Source organism: Delphinapterus leucas, chromosome 7 (assembly GCF_059928025.1).
Source record: "Delphinapterus leucas isolate spDelLeu-1000000601 "Yukka" chromosome 7, BTC_Dleu_Yukka2, whole genome shotgun sequence".
Classification (NCBI taxonomy): domain Eukaryota; kingdom Metazoa; phylum Chordata; class Mammalia; order Artiodactyla; family Monodontidae; genus Delphinapterus; species Delphinapterus leucas.
The window spans coordinates 11,969,750-11,996,372 of record NC_143135.1 but is presented as its reverse complement, the minus strand read 5'-3'; the positions used below and the strand labels follow the sequence as shown (position 1 = coordinate 11,996,372).

Sequence of the window (26,623 nt, the reverse complement as noted above, 5' to 3'; positions counted from 1 at the left end):
ACTATAAAGAATGTTACTTGTGACAGACCTCCCTCCAGGGATCCCTGGATAGGAAAGTTTGAGAGGCATTCCTTAGCATTCTCTCCAAAGCATCCTGCCCTTATCCCCTGTAGGGAGAAAGGCCAACCTCCCGGATGTACCCCAAACCCTGAGAAGTGGCGGGCAGGAGCAGAGGGCAGGATCTGGACTCCCTCCAGACACTAAGGGCAGGGTATGGTTGAGAACAGGGAGGTGAGCCAGACAGCCACAGGTAGACAGGCTGGCACTTCAGGTGTCCTACTTAACGCCCAGCTGAGCCTGGCTGAGGACGAGGGATGGGGTGTGGGAAGACACCCCCTTCCCCCAAGACACAGGCAGGTACACACCAGCCAGCCTCTCACTTCGCTTTTTATTTCCTCTAAGATCTGCAAGCAGCAGCAGCAGCAGCAGGGAGGGAACCCACCCTCCAGCCTCGGGAAGGGGCTTACCGCCCACGCGGCAGCATTCAGGACACAGCCAGCACCTCAGGCCCCTTTCCTCTGAGGGGCAGGGATTTTCATACCCACATGCACACACACATGCCTGCTCACTCTGGACACTGCACGGCTGAGATCTTAGGGGTCACCTGTTCACTGATCCCACAAGCCCCCAGGAGGCAGCAGCAGGCAGACCCCTAGGCCCAGAGAAAGGGCAGGGCTGCACCCTGGTCTCCTCCAATCCCAGGAGCAAGAAAGTCTGATCCTAGCACGGGGGACATCTTCAGTCAACGGAGCACTGCTTTGGGGATTTTTTTTTTCCTTTTTAACAAGTCCCTACAAAAATAGAACTTCTCTTGGTATTTATAGGTCCCCGGCGCCTGGCTCTGTGCGGAGGTTACAGGTAGAAAAGCCACGAGGCATTCCCTTTGGCTGCTCAGGCCTTGACTGCCTGTCACCCAGGCCCCTCAGGGGCCTAGGCAGTCACCTCAGGGCTGCCAAGCACCTTCAGGGGGCCCTCCCAGCGGGCGATGTACTCCCTCTGGAGCCGGGTGCGATAGTAGAAGAGGCAGCAAGGTAGCAGGAATCCCAGCAATGAGAACAGCAGAAGGCCCAGATTCACCTTTAGGGCAGAGAGAGAGAGAGAGAAAAGCGAGTCAAGTGGGCGCCTGTTCACCCTCATGACCCTCAGGGGTCCTCCTGAGCCTCCCACAGGGAGGAGAAGGCAGCCATTTTTAGTCCAGGTCCTGGGCCAGAATGACAGGCGGACCCAGCACTGGCTGTGTGCAGTCACTCTCCAGCAGCATCTCACTGAATGCTCGGCGGCCTTATAAAGCGTCAGAGCCTGGTTTGAACCCCAGCTAATGCTGCTGCCCAAGTGATCTGGTGCCGTCTGGGCAGCCTGGGCTGGGAACCTCGACCTTTGAGGGCCTTGGCAATGGGATCCCATTGGGAGTGGTGCTCCCAGGCGGTTAACAGCACTGGGGTGCCTCCTGGGATAGAAGGCCTGGGTCCGAGCCCACCTCTTGCGGGCTCGGATGCAGCGCACATCCCACCCTGCGTTACTCACGGTGTGGCTCTGGGCAAGTCATTCTAATCCGACGCACCTCCTTCTCTGGGCCATTGTGGCAACGAGCAGTACAAAACACACGGTGCGCTCGGCACCCGGTGAGCACTTGGGAAATGGCAGCTGTCGTTTCGTCACCATTGTGGGGAGTGGGTGGGCCCTCGAGGCAGGTATCAGCTTTAGGGAGGTGAGGTCAGTTCGATGTAAAGAAAAGCCTTTCCAACAAGACCCACAGCTGCCTCCTTGTACAGGACCGGCACCCCATCGCCGCGGGCGTTTGACGAAGAGGGTCTGGAGGAGCCCCTTTCTAGGGGCTCTGGAGAGAAGATCCCTGCATCGGGTGGAACTGGACTGGATCAGGACTGGGTCACTGTACAAATCACCTGGGAGCTGCCTGGGCCCAGGCTGAGAGATGCTGATTCAGTAGGCTGGGGAATCTGTGGGCGGGTGTGATGGACAGCCAGCTTGGGAGCCCCCTGATTAGAGACTTCCAAGGTGCCTCCTGGCTGAGATAAGAGCGAGGGATCCCATCACATACAAGAGCCCCCATCCTCAACTCCTTGGGTGTACCCAGGAAGGAGGATCCTGTTGCCCCCATGCCACCCCCCCCACCCCAACTTCTCACCCAGAAGGGCTCTCCTTTCAAGGGTCCCACCATGGCCATGAAAAGCGGCTGCTGGAGCAGGGCAAACACAGCACTGATGAGGGATTGCAGGCCCGTCAGTGTCCCGAAGTGGTTGGACGGGTACCTGTCAATGAGAGGAGGGAGGGCGCATCGTGAGGGGCGTGGTCCTCTCCAGCCCCACCCTTTGTCCTGTCCCTCCCTAGATATCACTCTTTGTTAGCCAGGCAGGGCAGAGCTTAAGAGTTCAGGTTCTCTGCACGTGCCCTGGCCTCGAGGGTGTACGCTGTGACTTCACGGCTACTGAGCTGGGTTCTGACACCTACTGTCTGTGTGATAACAGCAAGTTACTCAACCTCTCTGAGCCTCACTTTCTTCCCTAAAAACAGGGATAGCACTAACCTCACTGGGCTGTTTGTTTATTCTTTTAACACATATTTATTGAGCTCCTATGACGTGCCAGGTACTGTTCTAGGTAGATGGAGATACAGCAATGAACCAAACAGATAGGGAGGTGGCATTCTGGCGACGGGTGGGGGGTTGGGGGGGCGGCACGCAGGTGGTTGTCACACAACAAGCAAGAGAAATGCACCGTTGGGACTTCCCTGGTGGTCCAGTGGTTAGGGCTCTGTGCTTCAACTGCAGGGGGCACGGGTTCGATCCCTGATGTGGGAACTAAGATCCCACATGCCGGGCGTGGCCAAAAAAACAAAACAAAACAAAAACGCACAGTGTGTTAGAAAGTGGTAAGTGCTATGGAGAGAAGTTCAGCAGAGAGAAGGGGGTGAGGGTATCTAGGGGGTTGCGACTGTAGACAGGATGGCTGGCAGAGGCCACTGAGACAAGGACAGCTGGAGAAAGGCCTGGAGAAGGTGAGACGGCTGGGAGCCTTGTGGATATCTGGAGGAAGCACATGCCAGGAAGACGGGACAGCAAGTCCAAGGGCCCTGAGGAGGGAACACACATAGGGTTTCTGTGGCATGAGGCAGCCATGTGGGAAAAGCAGGTGAGCGAGGTGGGGAGGTGAAGGAAGAGGTCCCTGGGGGGTGGGGGGCGGACCCTGTAGGGCCTTTTAAGCCATAATGAAGCCTTTGGCTTCTTCTCTACGTGAGATAAGACGGGCAGTTGTGGAGTGACGTGAAGAGACTTATGTCCTAACAGGTGTCTCCAGCTCCTGTGTTAAAAATACGGAGGGAAAGCAAAGGCGGACGCAGGGACGGTCAGGAGGCAGCGGCAGTGGCAGTAATCCAAGCCAGGGGGTGGCACCGCTGGAGATGCTCGGAAGGGCTGGGTTTGGAGGCTGTGGAATGTGGAGCGGGCAGGCTCGCTGGTGGACTGGATATGGGCTGTGAGGAATGAGGGCGTGGAAGCAAGGACGACTCCAAGGTCCCGCTGGGGCTGCCCTCTGAGGTCTGAATGAGGGCGTGGGGTCAGCATCTCATGCCACGCCCACGATGGAGTCATAAGCGCTCCAGGACAGTTACAATTTTGTCACCGCTCTTTTACTCCATCACACACTGGGGAGACCCTCAGCCGTGGAAACCAGGAGGAAAAGGGAACAGGGAACAGGGCCAGGGGGGTGGGGCAGGGGAGGGGGTTGTTCGACATGAAGCAGGGAAGTCAGGAGGCAAGCGAGACTGCTGTCTGGAGGTTTCGACAGAGCTGGCACGGGGAGAGGGGCCACTCCAGGGGCCGCTCCCGAGAGCAGACATAGGACCCAAGTGTCATGCAGCCAAGGATCTCAGCTGCCCCTAAGGGAAGACGTTCTGACAGTGGGGTCATCCCGCAGTGGGGCGGGCTGCCTTTGAGGAAGGGAGCTCCCTGCCACTAGGAAGCTGGGGGGAGGGCAGCGAGCCAGGCAGCCTCCAGAGCCTCACCAGCCCCGACACAGCAGCAGCCCAGGGAGGCTGCGGAAGGGCGCGCTCAGGGGAGCCCAGGAGCCCAGCTGACTCACACTGCTGCGTAGAGGCCTCCACAGGCCGAGTGGTAGAAGCCTCGGACCATGGTGTGCAGGACAAAGGTCAAAAACTGAAACCAAAAAGAGAGCGGGGAGAACTGAAGAGCTGTGTGGACACAGGAGGGAGGGCGGTGACAGTGAGGAGCCTGCACGCGCCTGCCCCCTCCCAACCCAACCTCCTACAAACACTTCCTGGACGGCCCAGAAGACAGACCCAGAGGATGGGGGCCCTGCTTCCTGGAAAGCACCTGCCGGGTGACGCATGCCCGGGGCGGCACTCTGCGGGGCAGGGAGAGCGGGGAGGATGGAAGTCGGTACCTGGAGGTGTAAGCTGTCGATGAGGCAGGTGATGCCGAAACCCACGAGCAGAAGGTTGGTCAGAGTGAAGGCGTTGATGGCATTGGTGAGCTTTTGGATCTTGCGGTAGCGTGGTCTGACGGACTTGGTGGCCACGCCGTCCCTGAGGAGAACAGGCCGTCACCGACCTCCTTGGCAGCCCTCCCCACCCCCTGGGTTCTCAGCCTGGTCCCTCCCCTTTCAGGGTAGCAGAAAAGGGAGAAAGTCATTCCTCCAGCCCTGTGTTTCTCAAAGCGTGGCTCCCCCAGCATCATCTGGAGCTTTTCTTTAAAATGCAGATTCCAGGGCCTTGCCCCAAACATCAGAATCTCCGGTGGTGGGCCCTGGAATCTGCATTTGGAAAACTATCTCCTATTTCGTAAGCACACTGAAGTCTGAGAATCGAGGATGGGAAGGAAGGTGGAGAATGGGGAGCTCTCACACCATCTCTCATCAGAAGCCCCCCAACAGAAGTGTCCCTGCCCACCAGCCTAGACAAAAGTAGATGACACTCTAGGGACAGCCGCTTGACCCCTGACTGCCCAGCAAGCCCCTCCCTCTAGCATAATCAAGGGCTCTGAGTCTGGCCCAAAGGAGAGGTCAGCAGGCTGAGACAGATGAAGACAGGCCGCCCCACCGGTCCGAGAGAAGGGCCCTGCTGATGGACCATGGCCGTCAGAACAGAGCGTAGAGGAGGAAGTCTGGGTACCAGGGCCAGGGTACCACTGGTGGGGAGGGAAGCCGCATCCTTAGTGACTTCTCTCCTAGTCTCCCTCTCCCATCCTCTCAGGACAAACAGGACTGTTTGGATCAACACAAAAAGAACACAAGCAGTCAGAAGACCTTCGTGCGAGACCCAGTGGTGTGGGACTTCCCTGGTGGCACAGTGGTTAAGAATCCGCCCGCCAATGCAGGGGACACGGGTTCGAGCCCTGGTCCGGGAAGATCCCACATGCTGTGGAGCAACTAAGCCCGTGTGCCACAACTGCTGAGCCTGCGCTCTAGAGCCCACGAGCCACAACTATTGAGCCCACATGCTGCAACTACCGATGCCTGCGCACCTAGAGCCCGTGCTCCGCAACAAGAGAAGACACCGCAATGAGAAGCCCGCGCACCATGACGAACAGTAGCCCCCGCTCTCCGCAACTAGAGAAAGCCCGCACGCAGCAACGAAGACCCAACACAGCCAAAAATAAATAAATAAATAAAATGTGGTGGGGAGAAAAAGACCCATTGGTGGTCTGCAGCCCACAGGACGGCCCCGATGATCCCCGCATCCTGCATTCACACCCTGGTACAGTCCCCTTCCACAAGGTTCCAGAGTTACTCTGTGTGCCTATAGAAGACAACCTCACTCGTGTATGTCACTTCTGAGATGACGTCATGAAAGACCTTGTTGCTTCTGTCCTGGTGTCCCTCCCTCAGCTGTCTTGCTCTGGGGCCAGCCAGCTGCCGTGTCATGAGCAGACTATAGAGAGGCCCAGGTGGGGAGGAACTGAACCTCCTCCAATGGGCACACGAGTGAGCTTAGGAGTGACTGTCCAACCCGTCAGTACTTCAGATGACTGCGGCCCTGGCCAACAGCTTGACCACAACCGTATGAGAGACCCTGCTATGGTCTGAATGTTTGTGTCCTCCACAAATTGTTATGTTGAAATCCTAATGCCCATGTGATGGTATTAAGAGGTAGGGCCAGGAATTCCCTGGCGGTCCAGTGGTTAAGACTCCAAGCTTCCATTGCAGGGGGCCCGGGTTCGATCCCTGGTCAGGGAACTAAGATCCCACAAGCCGCGTGGCAGGGCCAAAAGAAAACAACAACAACAAAAATAGAGGTAGAGGTAGGGCCTCCGGGATTTGACTTGTGCCCTTATAAAGAGGCCCCACAGAGCTCCCTAGGTCCTTCTATGTGAAGACACAACGAGAAGTCTTACACCCAGAAGAGGACCCTCTCCTGACCATGCTGGCACCCCGATCTCAGACTTCCAGCCTCCAGAACTGTGAGAAATAAATTTCCATTGATTATAAGCTACCCTGTCTGTGGTATTTTGTTATACCAGTCTGAACAGACTCAGACAGACTCTGAGACAAAACCACCCAGCTAAGTCATCCCCAGATTCCTGACTCTCAGAAACTATGAGATAATAAATGTTTGTTGTTTAAAGATGCCAAGTTTGGGGGTGATTTGTTATACAGCAATAGATAGACGTCTAATACACCAACTCTATCTCTTTCTAACCGTAAGAAGGCTTTAGAGCGTACTCTTTATAACAAAGGTTCTGGAACCTACTACTAAATGCTGTGTGATCTTGGGTAAGTTAGTTAACCTCTCTGTATCTCAGCTCCTCACCTGTGAAACGAGGATAATAATATAGGTACCTACCTCCGGGAGCTGGTGCAGGACTAAATAGGACAATGCAAGTGCCTAGTGCACAGTCAGCATTTGACGTCAGCTGTACTTATTATCAAGCCAGCCAAGTCCCCTCCTAGTGTCAGTTTCCTCATCTGTAAAATGGGGATGTACCCCTTCTCTCCCAGGGCTCTTGGGAGAATGAAATAAGATGCTGGATGTGAAAGCACAAAGCTGTCACCACCCCTGGGCAGGTCACCTAGCAGTGGGGGTGTCCACGCAGTCCTTGATCCGCCAGTCCATGACGTAGCCAATGAGAGGGCAGGTGAGAAGGCACGACAGCTGCATGGCCCCAAAGACGGACGAGTAGAACTCAACTGGGCAGGGCAGGAAGAGAAGTGGGGTCAGGAGCTGACATGACAGATGCCAGCAGCCTAGCGGGCACTGTCACCCACGCCCAGCAGAGGAGAGAAAATGACAAAATCACCTTCTTTTCACCCCCAAATTCTTAGATCCCCAAAACGCCCAGGGTGACAAGGGTGGGTCCAGGCTCCCCCGACAGCAGGCAGTGGCGGGGTGGGTGTGGGCAAGGACCCGAGCTTTTGTCCCCCTACCTGTCTCTGTCACCCTTTGTTTCAGGTTGTCCGTCTCTGTTGGGGGTGGAGGGGGAAAGCCAGGGTGAGAGGAGCTCAGCCAGGGTGACCCCCTGCACCTCCAGCCCCCAGTGGGCTCGGCTGCACCTCACCATGCTCCTGGCCACCAGTCACGATGTACTCCAGCATCTTGTTCATAGCGGCCATGTAGAAGATGATCCGCAGCTGGGTCATGCCCATGGTGAGGAGGCTCCACAGGAAAATGGGGGAGCAGAGGCTCTTGCGCAAGGGCACAGACTCTGGGGAGACAGGAGGTGCCCCTGAGCCCCAGATCTTCCACTTGCCTCTGCGTGTCCCAGCTGATGCAGTTCTAGCAGAGGCTCTGACGCTATGACTTCGGCGAGGGATCAGTTTCTTCAAAAACGAGGGTTCAGCTTTACTGGCCTCCAAGTTCTTGCCCAGCTCTATCACTATCTCACTAGAGCATCTTCTTTTCTTTTTTGGCCACGCTGCATGGCTTGTGGGACCTTAGTTCCCCAGCCAGGAATCGAACCCGGGCCCTCAGCAGTGAAAGTGTGGAGTCCTAACCATGGGACCACCAGGGAATTCCCTCACTAGAACATTTTCAGGTGACCTCCAGGTGTGTACGGTAGGCTTGGCGTGGTAATAATAACTCGAGCTACTATTTATTAAGCACTTGCTATGTGTTGCACACTTGACAGGTATTATCCCATGTAATCAAATTGTACAACAACCCTATCTTCAGCACATTCTACAGATGGGGAGACCGCAGCTCAGAACGCTCAATGACTTGCCCGAGCTCATGGGGCTGGAAGGTGGGATGCAGGTGGGATGGACTCAGCTCACGCCTGTTAACAACTCTGCCATGGGAGGATCGGCAGTGGGGATCAGACTCATACCTTCACAGCATTTTCAGTTTGCAAAGAGCTTCCACGTCCCTGTCTTCATTCAATCCTCACAACTAACTTCCCCGTGAGGTGGGTGTTCTTACTGCTAGTTTAAGAGACAGGGAAGGGCTTCCCTGGTGGCGCAGTGGTGGAGAGTCCGCCTGCCGATGCAGGGGACACGGGTTCGTGCCCCGGTCCGGGGGGAATCCCACATGCCGCGGAGCGGCTGGGCCCGTGAGCCATGGCCGCTGAGCCTGCGCGTCCGGAGCCTGTGCTCCGCAATGGGAGAGGCCACAACAGTGAGAGGCCCGCGTACCGCAAAAAAAAAAGACAGGGAAAGTGAGAGCAGGGTTAAGTGATCTACCCAAGCCACATGGCCTGCAATTGGGAAGCAGGACTCAAAGCCCCATCTCCTGACGCCCAGGCCCATCGTCCTTCCACTAGTCACAGAGCTGTCACCTTGCAAAGTGGCCCAGGCAGAAGGCAGGTGCAGCTCCTCCTGTAGCCAGCAGGAGGCGCCAAGCAACCAGGTGTCAGAGGACCCAGCCTGGAGGCTGGCTCACCTGCAGTATCTGATGCAAGAGGCTTGGAGGTTGCAGGGAGCCCTGAGGAAACCAGCCCTCCCACAGGCTTGGGCACCCTGCCTCATTCTGGAAGCTGCCCCTCCCACATCCCAGAAATCGCGCCGAGTACCCCTGAATCTGAGCTTCCCAGTGTACCCTGGGACTTTGATTTGCCCCCATTCTAGAAACAGGGAGCAGGCCCACCTCTATGAGGGGGTGTGGTGAGAACTGAAGAGGAGAGAATGAGCACCTGGGCATGAGGAGCTCGCTACGCGCGAGGACCCACCCTCTCCGTGCCCCACGGCCGGCACCTTGACAGCCACTCACTCTCCACAGACTTTTCTGAGATGTCACGAACGTCCTGAGACGAGATGAAGATGTCTGCCCCCTCCTCCAGGCTGGGGGCCTTCTGGCTCAGCCGCTGGCCCACGGTGGTCACATAGGTGTAGAAGCGGTCACCTGTCACCTTGTGATCCAGGGCCAGCCCTCTGAGCTTGATCTTCTCCCTGCCAGTAGCCAGGCCACAGCATGTGGGAACCAGCCACACAGAGCCCCCCTCCAACAGCCTGCCTCTAGGGGGTGCCAAGCCCCCCTTTAACCAGCACTGACAAGCTCCCAAGGGCAGGGCTTGTGTCTGTGTGTCTCAGAGCCCGGCCCAGGGGCCAGCTCAGCACACGCTAAGTGAGGGATGGATGCGCCGTTTTCCGCTTGGGCTGTAGCCACGGAGGCAGCATTGAGAACCCAAACTCCGGGGTGGGGGGGCGGAGGGAGGGATAAACTAGGAGGTCAGGATTAACATATACACACTACTATATACGAAATAGATAACCAACAAGGACCCACTGTATAATACAGGGAGCTCTACTCAATATTTATAATAACCTATAAGGGAAAAGAATCTGAAAAAGTATACATATATATATATATGAATCACTTTGCTGTACACCTGAAACTAACACAACATTATAAATCAACTATGCTTCAATAAATTAAAAAAAAAAAAAGAACTCAGACTCTGGAGTTCTGATTCCAGCCTTAGATTCCCCCCTCCCCCCTTCAGTGGTACGACCTTAGGGAAGCCACTTTGTTCCCTGTGCCTTGTGCTATGAATGGAGTTAATAACAGAACCCACGTCACAGAGCTGACTGAGAATGAGCACTGAGCACAGTGCCTGGCACACAGGAGATGCTCCCTCAGCATCAGCTATTTGACTGGCACCCTAGGTGCCTGGTTGTGGGGCATCACTCCAGCCCCCTGGGGAACTGATTGGGGGGGTAGGTAAAGCTGGCATTCAGGTTGCCCCACAAAGGGTGGGATTTCATTCCTCTGTTCCCCCCCTTTCTGGGTCCCCGTAGCACATGGCACTATTGCAACGGTCCCTCCTACTCTGATCCCATCCTCCAAACCTGGACAGAAGAAGACAGTCCCCACGTTTTGGCTGCCTGCTTTATGCCTGATCTACTCAGAACACCTGCAGGTGGGTGGGATCAGGCCCACGGTTCAGATGAGAAAGCGGAACTTGGAAAGCTCAGATGATCGGCAAATCTTGGTTGCTCTGAGTCCACAGCTGCTTCTGTACATCATACCACCACACCCCGACCTCCAGATCTGCAGCGGGGGAGTCACCCTCCCACCCCACACACCCCGGTCACTCACTTGTAGTTGACTTCCTCCGGCGAGGGAAAGGCTTCACTCGGCCAGTTGAAGGCACAGTTCAGAAAGATGAGGCAGGCCAGGCTTGACCAGGTAAACATGATGATCATGAAGGACACGCCGGCATCATAGATCAGCTGTCGGGGGAGGGGACGGGCCATGGAGGAGGCTGCCCAGCCCCAGGCCCGCGTCCTCCAGCTGGAGGTAGAACCCAGGCCCCAGAGGCCTTAGAGAAGGTCTCTTCTACCCCATTCCTTGTACCCAATTTGCAGACAAAGAAACCAAGACCAGAAGTTAAGAGCTGGATCTAGAAGCCCCACCATCCTCTTCCTTTCTCACCCCAGCCCCCCTCAAGAGGTGTGAAATAGTTCGCACATGGTACCGAAGGGGCCGGCCACAAGCTCAAAATGTCTTTGAAATCTCAATTATTATCTTAAAAAGACACACCAGTGTTGCCTTTGACTCCATACACGTTTTGTTTTCACATGGAAGTCATTTCATTTTATGTACGAGAGAGGACGATGCAAGCGCCTAACCGTGTTTTTCCTGCCCCTTCTGGGCACCCTCCCTGGGGGAAAGACAAACCCAGTCTGAGAAGCCTTATCTCACCTTGCACAGGTGTGACAACTGAAAGAGGAGGGGCGTGTGCAAGCACTCTGCCCACAGCCTCCCAACCCCGGGACAAGCAGGTTCTCTATCGATTGGGATTCTGTGCCAACGTTGCAACTGCTCTAGAGAGGAAGCCAGGTATGTAGAAATGTCCTGCCTGCCACCCTCTGCCTGGGATGGCTGCTGTCTCCCCTCCACTCAGGCTCCAAGCTCCAGTGCTGCCTGGGAAAACTGCTCCTCCTGGGCCGCAGGCTTTGGGGCTCTTTCTTCCCCGGGAGCAGGACAGAACTTCAAAGGGCCACACCCGCCAAGATCTGGTTCCTCAAATCCCACTGCCTTAGTCAAGGGAACGGGGACCCCCAGCTCCAGGCCTGCTCCTACCTGAACAATTGTTGGTCACCCCCATCAGTGTGCTCTCCACCTCCTCTGGCGATGGATGCTGAGCGAGTACCTTCTAAACCAATAAATTAACTGCCCAAGGCAGAATCTGAGGGGCATGGTGCGGCCCAGCTGGAAGGGTACTTTGATATCAGAGGGAGGAAAGAGGCCCCAAACTTGCCCAGAGCTAGAACTCAGGCCTTCCGGCTCTAGGTCCACCAGGCTGACCTGTCTAGGAGCTGGCCAGGCCTGAACTAGCTTGGTGACCTTGGACCCAAGTCATCCAGCTTCTTCAGGGCTGGGGAAGGAGATATGGCCTGAAAGGTGGGCTGAGGCCAAAGAGGCGAGGGCCTTGAAGGCATGTGAAGGGGTTGGACCTGATTCTGTAGGCGAAGCAGAGTGGGTGGATGAGCTAGTCCTCCAACTAAGGTCATTCTGGAAGTCACGTGAATGGCAGCTTAGAGAGGGAAAAGCTTGGAGGCAGGGAGATCAGCTGAGAAAGCACTGGCCCAGGAGCGAGGATGAAGGCCTGGACAGAGCAGCAGAGAAGTCAGACCCACTGGTCCACAGCAGCACCTGGGCTCTTCCCATGATGCTGCAGTGCTTTGCCCTGCCGTGGTGGGAACTGACCTCCGCCTGGCGGGAAGGTCACCAGATATCCTATGCGCCCAGCCCCACCCAGGTCTTGCGTCAAGGCAGAAGGAAGGCCAAGCGACCTCACTGCCCACCAGCTGCCCACTCCCCAGGCAGCTCCGTACCTTGATTCCCGGGTACGTGATGGCAGAAGAGGCATAGGAGCCGATCATGAGGGCCATGAAAGTGGAGCGCAGGTTCCCAAACATGTTGGGCAGCTGAGAGAGGAGAGCAGTGTCAGTGAGCAGGGAGACCCTGACACCTGCCCAGGGCTCCCCTTTCTCCGCCCGAGCAAGCTTGGAAGCTTCTAGCCCAGGAGTCCTCAACGTGAGCTCCAGGAACACCAGCCCCAGAGTCGCAACAGAAAAGTTCTAAGGCAAAATCAGGGTCGGAAACTGGGCTGTACTCCCCTCCCACACAAAGAAGTGCCCACAAAGAGAAGTTTTGTTTAACCCCATGGTTTCCCAAGTTACTTTTTTTTTTTTTTTTTTGCGGTATGTGGGCCTCTCACTGCTGCGGCCTCTCCCGTTGCGGAGCACAGGCTCCGGACGCGCAGGCCCAGCAGCCATGGCTCACGGGCCCAGCCGCTCCGCGGCATGTGGGATCTTCCCGGACCGGGGCACGAACCCGTGTCCCCTGCATCGGCAGGCGGACTCTCAACCACTGCGCCACCAGGGAAGCCCCAAGTTACTTATTTATGGAACCCCTTAATCATGACTCGCCTCTTAATAACCCATGGGTTAGGTGTTCAAGAAACACTAACCTACAGCAACTCCTTTGACAGATGAGAGCACTGAGGCCTGGAGCGGGAAAGGAACGTACTCAAGCTCACAGAGCACGTTACTGACTTTCTGCCCTGTCCTGGCCATCCGAGTTCTATCCCAGAACCCAAGGCTGTGACCATGGCTGGCTCTGTAACAGGATGGTGCCCCTTAACCTTCTCGGTGGCCCCAGAGGCCCCCAGTCCATCGTTCCTACTGAGCCAGGACAAGTAACAGGATGACTAGGGAGGTGAGGGTGGGAGTAGGGGGGAAACAGGGCCAGGCCAGGTGTCCAGAAGAGGAGGCTCTGACCCGCAGGGCAGACCCAGAATTCCTACCAGTAGAGAACTGACCGTGTGTTCTACCCACTGGCCTGAGCCGGGCCCTCAGGGGAGGGGAAAGCAAAGTCACCCAGCCCTTTGTGTGCTCCCACCTCTCCCTCCTCCCCCCAGTCCACAGATCCCACGGCTGGAAGCGTCTTAGATGCCATGCAAAGCTAAAACCCTCTCCACAGAGGGAAGAACGGGGCTCCAGAAGGGGATCTCAAATAGCTCTGGAGGAGAAGGCGAATAAACACAGAGAACTGACCCATCAACCTCGAAGCTGCTATGAAAAACAGCTGCGGCCGCCCTGACCCCCTGGCACCCTGTCTGTGCGAGGCGGGCTGCAAGGACGCCATGGAGAAGCGCTAGGGCCGGGGGAGCGGCGGGGGCCTTGGCGCCCCTCACTACCCCCCGCCAGGGTCCGAGAGCGCTGTCTCCGCCCAGCACGGCCCAGGCCGGCCTGGCCGCGGTCCCCGCAGGGCGCTGACCGTCCCGGCTCGGATCTGTCCTGGCCCGCGAGCACCTAGGCCCGGGGGCGGGACCGGAGCCGGGGGCGGGACCGGAGCCGGGTCCTGTCATTGGCTGGAGATTACGGTGGCGGAGCAGGGGGCGGGCTGCGGGCGGAGAGCCCCCTAGGCCCCAGGGCAGGGTTCAAGGTTAGGCCCCGGAGGGCAGGGGAGAGAAAGGCTTTAGGGCCTTGAGCCAGGGTGCGCAGCGTGGAGAAGGGGCTGCGGAGGGAGGCGGGGATGAAGCGATCCGCTTCCTTAGAAAGTTGTGAAACGTCCTGGGCTGGAATTAAAGGCAGTTGCTGGGCGAGGTGAAATTCAGCCAAAAAACACCCAGTTTGGCGGTCAGGCGGCCCTCCTCTGAGATAAACAGCCCGAGGCTGGCCGGCCAGGAGCCCCTCCTCCCACCACACACGCTGAAGCCTTTAACCCTTCTGCACTCATTCGCATGTACACTTAGAGTAACACACACCGAACACACATGGAAGAGGTCAAGCCCAGGGAAAAAGCCCTTTCTGTAGGCCAAGCGCAGTCAAGTGTCGGCAGTATTATATGGTTCAACCTAACACACTCACAAACACATCTACCTACCCATGGACAGCACCACATATACACGTGGCAAACAAACACACGCCCACTGTCTCAAGCTGCCCACCGCCCTTACTTTCGCATTACCCAGTTTTATTCTTTCCAGCACTTACGACTAGGGATATCATTTATTAGTTCACTTGTTTTTAGGGTTGTCTGTTCCCCCAATTCCTGAATATAAGTTCCAGAAAGGTGAAGAAGTTGTCAGTTCTTTCTGTGCTGTGGCCCCAGGACAGAGTTCAACAGCTGTATGGGCTTGGGACACACACACACACACACACATACAGACACACACGTGCATGTGATCTGCGTCCACAGGCCCTTCTCCCACCCTCACCCTCACTCACTCCTGGGTGACCTGCTGCCGAGTCGGGACCTGTCATACTCACTGTGAGTGAAGAGAATGTTAGGCAGATGCCACCAAAACCATTCAGGGACAGGGCCAGGAATATCAACGGAGACAGAACTGGGAAGCGGAGAGGGATGAATGAGGCACTGGGGAGCTGTGGGAGGCTAAAGGCAGGAGCTGGGGTAACACCCACCTTCATCCCACCCATTCTTTTCCTGTGGGGACACGAGAGGCCAGACATCTCACCTTTGGTGTCCCAAGAGGCCAGGGCCATGAGGGTGCAGGATGCAGCGAAGCAGGCGCTGTGGAGATGCAGGGGAAGGGGGAGGGGCTGAACACTCTGTGCCTCCCCTCCCCCTGCCGCACCAGTCCTGCCCCGCAGCTCCCCAAAGCCCCTTCCAGTTCCCCACAGCCCAGCCACCTCACCTGCCAATCAGCCGCATGGGCCGGGGCCCGAAGCGGTCCATGAGGATCCCCAGCGGCAGAGTGGTGGCACTGAGCACGAAGGAGCCGATGGTGAAGCCCAGGTTGAGCATCTCTTCCTGCTGGTTACAGCTCAGCCACTGGCGCTGCTCATCCTGGCTGGTGTTGGTAGTGTTCGCAGCTGAGGACGGGAAGGGAAAGGCAGCACGTGACGGCGGGAGCAGCTGGGCACAGGACAGAGGCCTGGGATCAGGGGTCCTGCACTCAAGTCGCATGCCTCTGCTTGGCTGCTAACCAGGTGACTTTGGAATTATGCCTACTCTGGTGGGGAAGGGGCTCCATAAACGGCAGCAATCAGTATCTGACCCAGGGAGAGTCATATACCCAACCTGAGGCCTCAACTAGCTCAAATGGAATCACGGACATCGAAGTATTTACCACATTGAAATATTCACTCAGTGTCCAAGCTTAAGGGGTTGAGGATCTCCAATAGGATCCACCCAATAGGATCCAATAGGAAGCACCCTCGAATCCAGGACAACATCAGTGGGTGATGCTCAAATGATGTAACAAGAATTCCCTTAAAACTTAGAGGACGCTTCCCCATACATGACGTTCTGATAAAATAAGAGCTACTATTCGTTGAGCATTTAACTGTGTTCTAGGCATGTTCTCAGCGGTCACTGTCTTAACTCATGACAGCCCCAGGAGTCAGCTAATAAAGTATCCCCACTCTCCAGATAACGAAACTGAGGCGCAGAATTAGGACCACGGCACTGCCCTCCGGTGCTCCTCTGCAAGTCCACCTCCCAGAAGACGCGTCCTCCAGGTAAAAGGCCAACTTGGAGTTGTGTCAAGTTAATGAAAAAGGCTGGTGGCGTGGGAAGGAGGCGGGTTTCATTTCACCCAATGCTCAGTGAGTCACGAGGTGGCGGCTCCCCTGCCTCCTACTTGTTACTTAGGCATCACTGCCAAGGGCAAAGTCAGGGTGCACCTGGAAGGTGGACAGACCAGGGTCTGAATTCCCACCACCATCCCTACTAGCTGTGCAACCTTGGACAAGTAACTTCCTCTCTTTGAGGTTCAGGCCCCTTGCCTGTAAAAAGGAGCAGAGAATGCCTAACCCAGGCTCCTTAGGAGATTCAGTTGGAGGAGGGTCCTGGCCCAGAGAGGGTGTCCTGAAACAGCTGATGAAGGGGTAGACGGTGGCCCCCCGGGGGAGCCACGGTGTGGCGAGCCTCTTCTCTCGGTGCCGGGGAACTCACGGTGAGAAAGACAGGAAGCTCTCAGCTCTCATGGGGCTTGTATTAGATAATAAACAAGGAAACAAATGGACACTGATATAAAGAGTCACAGGTGCTATGAAGAGAACAAAACAGGAAGATGTGATAGTGCTGAATGCTGGGAAGGGGAAGTATCTGCCCTCCGTGGTGACAGTGACCCCTGACTTCAGGTATCCAAAGGGCATGCAGACAGCAGAAAGCTGACATAAGGAAGAAGAGAATGGATTCTTTTCAAAGCATGAGTGCTGGCCAACCAGAGGAGAAAGCCCCTTGGGCAATGGGGTGCTCAAGTACCTGAAAGAAGGGGTTAGGGGTTTAAAGCACACAGCCTCTGGGGTTCAGGCTAGCCCCCCCCCCAATTTAGTGATCTTCATCGTCACTGTTCATTTCTCTACCAGGTTTGTCTGCACCTTTTCATTCAATCTACATACACTTAAGCGACATCTACTGTACGACAGGCACTGTGTCGGGACAGTGGGTAAAGCAGGAAGAAGTGCAATGCTAATTTAGACCAGAGGCTACAAACAGGTGACCAGCAATGAACCCCACCCATATTTTGCTTGGCTTGCAAATTTTAATTGGGTGCCAGTTTAAAATCAGGAGTTATCACCTAAAAATCCAGAAGTCTGGCTTCTCTTTAGTAAGTCAGAAGATCTGGCCATCGCTGGAGCCGAGGAGAGACCACTCCTTTCCACCAGGGCTTGCCCTCTCTAAGTCACCCACGTCCTCACCTCTTCATGAGCTCTCAGACATCTGCCATCTTCTATCTGCCCTGATTGGCCCAATTATTATTAGGTTTTCTATTGAAGTATATTTGACACGCAATATATTAGTTTCATGTGTACAACATAGTAATTTGATGTTTGTATACATTACAAAATGATCACGACAGTAAGTCTAGTTACCACCTGTCACCAGATGTACTATTACTGACTGTATTCTCATATTGGACATTACCACCCAATTGTTATTAACTGCCTGGCCCCTGTTGGCATCTGAGTTTGCAGCCCCTGAATTAGACACGGTCCCTGCTCCTCAGTCTTTCACAATCAAATGACACTTTCCATCACTAGCCCTCAACTAATTAATACCTACTTTGTGCCACGCTTTTCCATATAGTATATCAATTAATCTTCACAACCCTACAAAGTGAGTGTAATGATCCCCATTTTATAGACGATGAAGCTCCAAGAAGCAAGGTACGTCACAGTGACACAACTTCTCACAGGCAGGCCTAGATTCACACTCAAGACCCTCTCCAAAGCCAACACTTCCCCGTTACCCCAATGGGCCCCTCTATCCTGAACAGGGCAGCTTAGTAAGTTTTCAAAGCCTGCGCTAGTGCTGGCGAGGAAATGTGTTCTTCTATTGGTGGAGAACTCCAGCCTAGTGTATGGCGAATAACCCAAGGTCAATTAATGCATTCACTTTTCTGGTTTAAATTGATCAGCCTCTTGTGAGTTTGACTAATAAGAGCTAGTTCCTAAGGCCTGATGACTCTGAGTGGTTGGATAAAGCCAGACTTCTTTTTTTTTTGCAATGTACTTTTTATTTTTTATTAATTTTTATTGGAGTATAGTTGATTTACAATGTTGTGTTAGTTTTTGCTGTACAGCAAAGTGAATCAGTTATACATATACATATATCCACTCTTTTTTAGATTCTTTTCCCGTATAGGTCATTACAGAGCACTGAGTAGCGTTCCCTGTGCTATACAGTAGGTTCTTATTAGTTATCTATTTTATTTTTTAATATTAATCATGTTTTTAATATTATGTTGAAATAATAATGTTTTGATATGTTGGATTAAATATGTTATGAAAAATTATTATAACTGTTTTTAATTACTTTTATTTTATTTACTTTTTCATATTTCTTCCCTTGTTTAATTTTTTAGAGTCTATTTCCTTTTCTCCCCCAAATTGAAAGAAACAGTTAATATCAATAGCTCTTGCTACTTCTGTTTTCTTTTGCATTTAAAAAAATTTTTTTATTGGAGTATAGTTGATTTACCATGTCACATTAGTCCTTATTAGTTATCTATTTTATATATAGTAGTGTGTATATGTCAATCCAAATTTCCCGATTTATCCCTCCCCCTCCCTTTCCCCCTCGGTAACCATAAGTTTGTTTTCTACATCTGTGACTCTACTTCTGTTTTGTAAATAAGTTCATTTGTACCTTTTTATAGATTAAGCCAGACTTCTGAACCAAGAGGGAAGCCAAGCCAGCATGCAAAGACCTCTGTCCATGTCCATTAGAACAGGAGAGGTCTTTGACATCTAACCTCTCCCATTTTATAGACAGGTGAAGCATGGGGTGCACCAGGGAACACATATGCAGTAAGTTAGTGATAGAGGTGGGCTTAGAAGCCAGAGAAAATAGCGTTTCTCAAAGTGTGGTACGCACAGCATGTACGCACTCAAGATGGGTTTAGAGGTACAGATGACCCTTGAACCTCAGGGGGTTAGGGGCCTCAACCCTTCCCCCGTGCTTTGGAAAATCCGCCTGTAATTTAGTCAGCCCTCCCTTTGTGGGGTCCCTCCGTATCTGCGTTTCTGCAGCCGCAGCTTCAACCAGCCACGGAGCGTGTAGTCCTGTACTATTTACTGTTGGGAAAAATCGTAAGCAGTTCAAACCCGTGTTCAAGGGTCAACTGTACAGGTAATGGTTTTTGATGTTTCATAGTTATTAGTTATTTGAATGTGTATCAAACACACATATACATATATGTATGTATTAGAAATATATACGTATGATGTATGTGTGTATGTGTGTCTGAGTAACATCAAACTCAAGGTTCCAAGAGTATTACGCATTTTTTTTTAAACAGGATCTTTAGTTTAATTTAATTTAATTAATTAGTTAATTATTTTTTGGCCACGCCGCACAGCTTTCAGGATCTTAGTTCCCCGACCAGGGAATGAACCCTCACCCCCTGCAGTGGAAGCGCAGAGTCCTAACCACTGGACCGCCAGGGAAGTCCCAAGAATATTACACTTTAAAATGAGGCTTTTTATTTTTTAAAAAGTGGATTGATTTAAAAGGAAGTATTAAGTAAATAATAGTACCTATGGCACACAGAAATGGTAAAATCATGAAGGTGAACTGCAAATGACTAGGTGTAGGAAACACAGGAGAGAGGATCATGGTTAAGCATTCTTCATGTCCAAATTCTGGCTCCACTAGCTGTGCTGCTGAAACTCAGAGGTTCTGCTATCCCTTCTGTGAAATGGGGATAGTGACTGCAGCCATGTAAAAGGTGGGCTCTAAGGACTGCTGCACACACACAGTACTCACAAAATGATCCCAGGTCTCTGAGCCCTTCCTCACCATCCCCCACCCTTGCCCCATCATTCATTCTCCTGCAGCTGACATAGCCACATTCACCACAACACCCGCAGAACTGGGCTCTGGCTACTTGTCTTCTCTGTGACGGGGCTCCCCCAGGGGAACTCTTAATCCTAAGGCCTCGGAGAAAGGTTCTGGGGCTGAATACTCACTCGGCTCCTTATTTATTAGCTGTGTGACCTTGGGGAAATTACTTAGCGTCTCTGAGCTTCAGCTTTCCCTTCTATAAAAAGAGTTGTTGTGAGGACTAAAGATCTAACTAGCAAATAGTCAATGCTTGATGAACTTTAGCTACTGTTTTCTTATTTTGGCACTTATGCTGGATATGCAGTTGTGTGTGAGAAGCTGAATTACCCCTGCCTACTTCTGAGTAAGAGTCCTCTTTAGCTGTGATGCCCCAACAGGTGGGTCAACCATCTACGCCAGGGTGTACCTCAAAAGAGGGAGAGCAGAAACCTGAGAAGACAGAGGGTGTGGCCAGGGAACCCCAAAGCCGACACTAATGAGCACCTCACTAATGAACTTGGGACTTCCCTGGTGGTCAGCGGTTAAGATGCCACGCTTCCATTGTAGGGGGCACAGGTTCAATCCCTGGTCATACAAAAATTAACTCCAAATGGATCAAAGGTTTAAATATAAGAGCTTAAACCTTAAAACTCTTAGAAGAAAACACAGGCATAAATCTTTGTGACCTTAGATTAGGCAATGGTTTCTTAAACATGACACCAAAACACAAACGGCAAAAGAAAAGACAGCTTGGACTTCACCAATATTAAAAACTTTTATGCTCCAGACCTAGAAAACAAACTTACGGTTGCCAAAGGGTAAAGGAGGAGAGGGATAAATTAGGAGTTTAAGATTAGCAGATACAAACTACTAGAGATAAAACAGATAAACAATAAGGACCTACTGTATAGCACAGGGAACTATATTCAATATCCTGCAATGAACCATAATGGAAAAGAATATGAAAAAGAATATACATATATGTGTGTGTACATATATATATACACATATATATATATGAATCACTTTGCTGCACACCAGAAACTAACACAACATTGTAAATCAACTATACTTCAATTTTTAAAAAATAATCCAAAAAAAGAAAGAAACTTTTGTGCTCCAAAGGACACCATGAAGAATATGAAAAGACAACCCATGGTGGGAGAAAAATTTTCCAAAAACTATATCTGATAAGGGACTTGTATCTACTATACAAAGAACTCTTACAACTCAATAATAAAAATAACCCAATTTAAAAATGGGCAAAGGGGGCTTCCCTGGTGGCGCAGTGGTTGAGAGTCCGCCGCCGATGCAGGGGACACGGGTTCGTGCCCCGGTCTGGGAAGATCCCACATGCCGCGGAGCGGCTGGGCCAGTGAGCCATGGCCGCTGAGCCTGCATGTCCGGAGCCTGTGCTCCGCAACGGGAGAGGCCACAACAGTGAGAGGCCCGCGTACCGCAAAAAAAAAAAAAAGGGCAAAGGATCTGAATAGATATTTCTCCAAGGAAGAAATACCAATGGCCAATAAATACATGAAAAAGATGCTCACCATCATTAGCCACTAGGGAAATGCAAATCAAAGCCACAAAAATATAACACTTTATGTCCACGAGAAGGGCCGTAATAAAAAAGATAAACAATAACAAGTGTTGTCTAGACTGTGGAGAAACTGGAACCCTCCTACACTGCTGGTGGGAATGTAAAATGGCCCAGCCACTTTGGAAAACAGTCTAGCAGTTCCTCAAAATGTTAAACATAGACTTACCCTATGGCCCAGCAATTCCATATGGAAGGAAAGCATATGTCCACACAGAACTTGAACATGAGTGTTCACAGGAGCATTACTCATAATAGCCAAAAAGTGGAAACAACCCACATGTCTATCAACTGTCGAGTGCATAAATAAAATGTGGTAGCAAAGGACTTGGAAAGGAACCAAGGCTTGATACGTTTGCCAACATGAATGAACCTTTAAAACATCATGCTAAGTGACAAAAAGCCAGTTATAAAAGATCACCTATTATAAGATGCCATTTATATGAAATGTTCAGAATAGGCAAGTCTATTTGTGTCATAGGCAAACCTGTAACAGAAAGTAGATGATTGGCTGCCTAGTGCTTGAGGGTAAAAGAACAGGTTGGGGGAGAGGTACTGCTAGTGGGTCCAGGGTGACTTTTTGGGGTAGAGAAAATGTCCTAAAATTGGTTGTGGTGATGGTGGCACAACTCTGAATAAACTAAAAACCATTAATTTGTATACTTTAAATGGGTGAACTGTAACATATGTGACTTACATCTTAACCTAGCTCTTATCCATATTTTTAAAAAGGTGGAAGGGTGGGCAGCAAAAGGGAAGGAGCTTTGGGGATGATGGAAATATTCTAAATATTGACTGTGGTGACAGTTCCCGAGGTGTGTAAATTTGTCAAACCTCATCAAGATGTGTGATGTAAATTAATCTTTAATAAGGTTGATTAAAAAAAACAGGTAGGGCTGCCCTGGTGGCGCAGTGGTTGAGAGTTCGCCTGCCAATGCAGGGGACACGGGTTCATGCCCTGGTCTGGGGAGGATCCCACATGCCGCGGAGTGGCTGGGCCTGTGAGCCATGGCTGGGCCCGTGAGCCATGGCTGCTGAGCCTGCGCGTCCGGAGCCTGTGCTCTGCAACGGGAGAGGCCACAACAGTGAGAGGCCCGCGTACCTCAAAAAAAAAAAAAACAGGTGGAGAAGGCAGGAAGAAGCCACCGGATGGGCAGCAGCAGGCATCAAGGCCAGCAGGTAGCAAAGGGCAGGTCTCTCCAGCCTCCAGGGTAAACAACTCAAAGGGGACCTGGACTCCTGGCCTCTATTGGCAAAGGGATCCCACACCCCTCTGTTTGGTTCTCTCAGCCACCCTGGAGCACCCAGCATTTCACCCCAAGCCAGCTCCTCCTGACCCAACCTGCCTCCCCTGGCCAGCTGCCAACTCTAATCTCCATCTCCTCAGGCTCCACAGCACCCTGTAATTGGGGCCAGGATATGCAAGTGCATCCTTGCATCCTTGGTGCCACCTGCTGCTTCCTTACAGATAAGGTTGGCGGGGGGTTGGAGCAGAGTGGGTGCTGCCCAGAGATCAAGAGCACCCCAGCTCCACCCCCCAAGGCAACGGTTTTCTCCCACAGCCAAGGAAGACGCCTGCAGGGAGTGGAGTTGAGGAGTTGGGAGAAGCTCGGAGAAGCCAGCAGAAGCCAGGAATGACCTAACATTGATCAAGCGCTGTTGACACTCAGCACAGATAACTTACTCTTTTTCCCATTTTGCAGGCCGGGCGACTGAAGCTCAATGTTTTAGGGAACTCGCCAATGTCACCCAGCTGCTAAAAGTGGTGGAAGCTGGGATTCTAACCCAAGCTGGCCTTCTTCCAAAGCCTGTTCCACAGCAAGGAGGTTGGAGGAAGAGGATAAGGGGGCGGGGGGGGGGGGCAAACTCCACATCCCTCGAGCTCCTTAGGCTGAGCTTGTCCGCACAGCTCTCTCCTTCCCAGAAAAGAAAGATACCTATCAGATCACGAGAGCCTCAAGTCCCAGACACTAGGAAGGGCGACTCCTTGCCTCCAGGCACCTGAAGACGGCAGGGATGTGGTTACTGCTCCCAAGGATTGTTAGAATTCTCACTCCTGCATCCACAGCCCCTGATTCAAAGCCAAGGTGACCAAAGTGGAAAACAGGGACCGTCCACAAGTGGGGGCCTGGAGGAAATGAGGCCATTAACTTTGTACAAATGGTTCCTTGAAGACCTGGGGGCTCAAGTGGCCTGGAAAAGGAGAAGCACACTGCCTCCGCCTCCCTTTACAATCAAATCCAGCTTGCAGGCTCTCGTTTGCCTCACTCAGCCTCACAATAGCCCTAGAAAGAAATCCCTCACCCAGCTAGTTGCTGCTGCGCTTCTGGGAGTCGCCACCTTGCTCGAGACCTGAGGCTGCAAAGGGATCAGTCCCAGGATATGGACGCCCGCAGGACGCCTGGCGTTCAGTGAAAACTGGATTCGAAGAATGAGGTAGAGTGGGTCATTCTCTAGAGGAAGTTTGAAGAGGTCAAGAAGTGGGGCCGCCCAAACCCCTGCGGAGTGCTCGGTCTTGAGCAGCCCGGCTTTCTGTCTCCTTGGCCACCTGTCCTTTGCCGGCGACCACCTTCCCCCTCTGCTGCCCCTCCCGAGCCCCACCGGCCCCTTCTCGGGCATACCTGAACACATGCTGGAATAGAAGCCCTCGTTCTTGAGCATGATCAGCAGGGAGCTCCAGCCCAGGAGCACCGCGGAAAAGAAGAGGTTCTCCAGCACGGCCGTGCACGCCATCCACCAGCGCCTCCGGTACGCCTCCTCCAGCGTGGGGGCCATACTGGTCGCGAGCCTGCCCAGGAGCAGAGCACTGAGCGAAGGGCCCAGAGGACCGAGAGAAGCATCCTGTATCATGATGGCTCCCGAGACCCCTCGAGCCAGCCCGCAAGGGGGCCTTCATGGAGGCCCCATAGAGCCCTGGGCTTCCCAGCGGGTGCCGCCGAGCTGGCTCTGGGCGCACTGGCAGCGCCAGGGGCGCACGAGGCGCTGGGCTCCCGCCGTGTCACTATCAGAGACAAGGAAGGTCCTGTCTGTGCGCAACAGCTTCTTGGCGCGCTGCCGGGCTCTTCCACCCTGGCCAAGGCACGCAGAGCCCGGCTCCCGGAGACCAATCCCGCACTTCCCCAAGTCCCCAAAGGTCAGCAAGGGTCAGGGCGCGCTCTGAAGCAACCGCTGGCCAGTATCCGGCCTCCCGCTCCAGGAAGGACCCCCAGAAGCAAGCAGGGGGAGGAAGGGGAAGTCTGATGTTAGCTCAAGGACACCCTCCCCTCTTCCTGTTGCCCCTATAAGACCACTCCTCTTCTCTGGGGCCGGGCTTCAGCAAGCCCTCCCCCTTTCCGCACTAGGCGACCCAAGTCCCTACAGTCTCTCGGTCTAAGCCGACAGCTGCCACGTGGAAGGAGACCCAGGCAGGCCCTCCAGCGCCGCCGGCGCCACCCACTCACACGGGCACCCAGCTGCGAGCCGGGGAACATGCCCGCCCTCTCTCGCCCGGGGAGGGGGCTCGGGCACCCGCAGGAAGTCCGACGGCCGCTGACTTTATAAGAGCAGTGGCGGCGGAGGGGCTGGGGGGAGGGTGGGTTTACCGAAGAGAGAAGGAGCCCCAGCACCCACCCCCACCCCCTCCGCCTAGGCCACGGCCGCCGCCGCGGGAGGAGACGGGGCGCGGGCGGCGCGGGGGCGGAGAGCGGCCGGTGAGACCGAGAAAAGCAGGGAGGAGAGGGGACAGGAAGGGCAAGAGAGAAAGGGCGCGAGGGAGCGGAGCAAAGCACGAATGCCTTCGCCGGAGGGCCTCAGTACTCTCATCTGTGAAATGGGGCTTTGCATTTAGGAGTTCCCGCAGGTCCGTTCGAACTCCGACAAGAGTGTTTCTCTAAACGGAGGCAGTGCAGCAAGAGAGGGCGCCGAGGGGCCAGACCAAAGGGGAAGGAGGGACGCGCTTGGAGAGGCGGGACCCACGGGCTCAGGTAACGGGTCTTTCTTGGGGAGCCTGGAAGTGTAGGTGGGAGCCAGCCGGGTGACTCTCAGAGAACGTTCAGCCCGGGACCCGGACCCCAGCCGCACCCGCTGCTCACCTCTGATCCGGGGCAAACGCGCCTCCTGTAGCCGCCGACCGGTCGGGGAGCGGCGCGTGCACAATTTCGGCGTCCGGTGTCCAGCGGGCCCAGCTCGGAACCGCAGCGGCGCTCGGGGCTTCTCTGCGCGCCGGGTCTGGGCGGCCTCGGAGATTCTGCCGGACAGCCTGGTGTTCTCACCGCCTCGGTCCCATCGGAAGAAGTCGGGGAACGGGAACCCGGCGGGCGCCACCAATCCGCGAAATGAGGCTAGGACGAAGTGGATCGACGGAGTGAACAGTTGTACTTACAACCGGCCGGGGCTGCACCCCGAGGTAGGGGCGGGGGCTCCCTTCCCTAACCCTCCCCCTAGGTCGAGTTTCACGGGCACGTGACTCGTCCTCTGGTCCCCAGATACTCTCCCCGGCACACGCCCCTGCACCTAAAATGTCCACCCTTACTCCCTCCCCCTCCCCTCCCCCTCGGCCCCCCAGACAGAATCGGGGCAGCGCCCTCTGTATCCTTGGTCAAAACAAAGAACAACTCGGCTGGAGCAGACTGACCGCGATGCAGGGCAGCCTTGGGTGGGGTTTTGAACTGTGCACTTGGGAGTAGAGTTTTCCGAGAGGCAGAATGACCCGGGTTTCTCTGTGGAGTTAGATCAAGGTCTGAGAGTGGACTTGAAAACTGGCCTGGGTTATCCTGAGCAAGTTGCTTAACCTCTCTGAGCCTCGGTTCTCATAACAATAGTACCTACCTTACAGCAGTACCCACAATAGTACTGCCGAGAGGTGGGGGCTGGAATTGGGGGTTGTGAGGCAGGTAAAGTGCTCATCACAGCGCTTGGCACAAAGTAAGCATAATAAATGTTCACTGTTGTTGTTACTGCTGTCATTATTATTATTTTAGAAGATGTGGTGATGGGATGCTTCCAGCCACTTACTGATTCCTGGTAAATCTCTCAACCTCCCAGAGCCTCAGTTTCCTCATCTGTAAAATAGAGGGTGAGCTGTGGTGTGGATTAATGGGATGAGGTCAGGGGCAAATAAATACAGATGTGAGTTTATTAGTGTGTTGAGAGTGATATTCGTGATACTCACAAAGCTCTGTGGGCATGTGAGCAACTGCCCAGGAAGTTCCAGACCCCAGACAGGAGGGGCTCTCTGAACGGCTGAGCCATCTAGCCACGAGAGGCACTTACATTTGCCGAGTGGCTACTATATGCTGGGCACTTTCCAAACAAAAATTATCATTAAATCGTCCAAAC

At 53.6% G+C, this 26,623-nt stretch overlaps 1 protein-coding gene across 13 annotated transcripts; it reads right to left on the bottom strand.

The window, feature by feature from the left end:
• Positions 1-369: 369 nt before the first annotated feature.
• On the bottom strand, positions 370-25,812 carry SLC43A1 (solute carrier family 43 member 1). Of its 13 annotated transcripts, none has more exons than XM_022591960.2 (15): positions 25,378-25,812; positions 23,929-24,095; positions 15,074-15,251; positions 14,894-14,949; positions 14,688-14,764; positions 12,246-12,338; positions 10,504-10,637; positions 9,175-9,353; positions 7,529-7,675; positions 7,398-7,433; positions 7,043-7,160; positions 4,419-4,560; positions 2,147-2,270; positions 1,525-1,698; positions 370-1,077 (listed from the first exon to the last, which is right to left on the bottom strand). In XM_022591960.2, exons 2-15 carry the CDS (start codon positions 24,080-24,082, stop codon positions 944-946), a joined length of 1,746 nt encoding a protein of 581 aa, XP_022447668.2. In that variant the 5' UTR covers positions 24,083-24,095; positions 25,378-25,812; the 3' UTR covers positions 370-943. The 13 variants fall into 13 exon arrangements, with proteins under 13 accessions (XP_022447668.2, XP_022447667.1, XP_022447666.2 ...); XM_022591962.2 differs by lacking the exon at positions 25,378-25,812 and adding an exon at positions 4,098-4,171 and having other exon boundaries at positions 965-1,077; positions 23,929-24,659; XM_022591965.2 differs by lacking the exon at positions 25,378-25,812 and adding an exon at positions 4,098-4,171 and having other exon boundaries at positions 966-1,077; positions 1,562-1,698; positions 23,929-24,660.
• Positions 25,813-26,623: the final 811 nt, after the last annotated feature.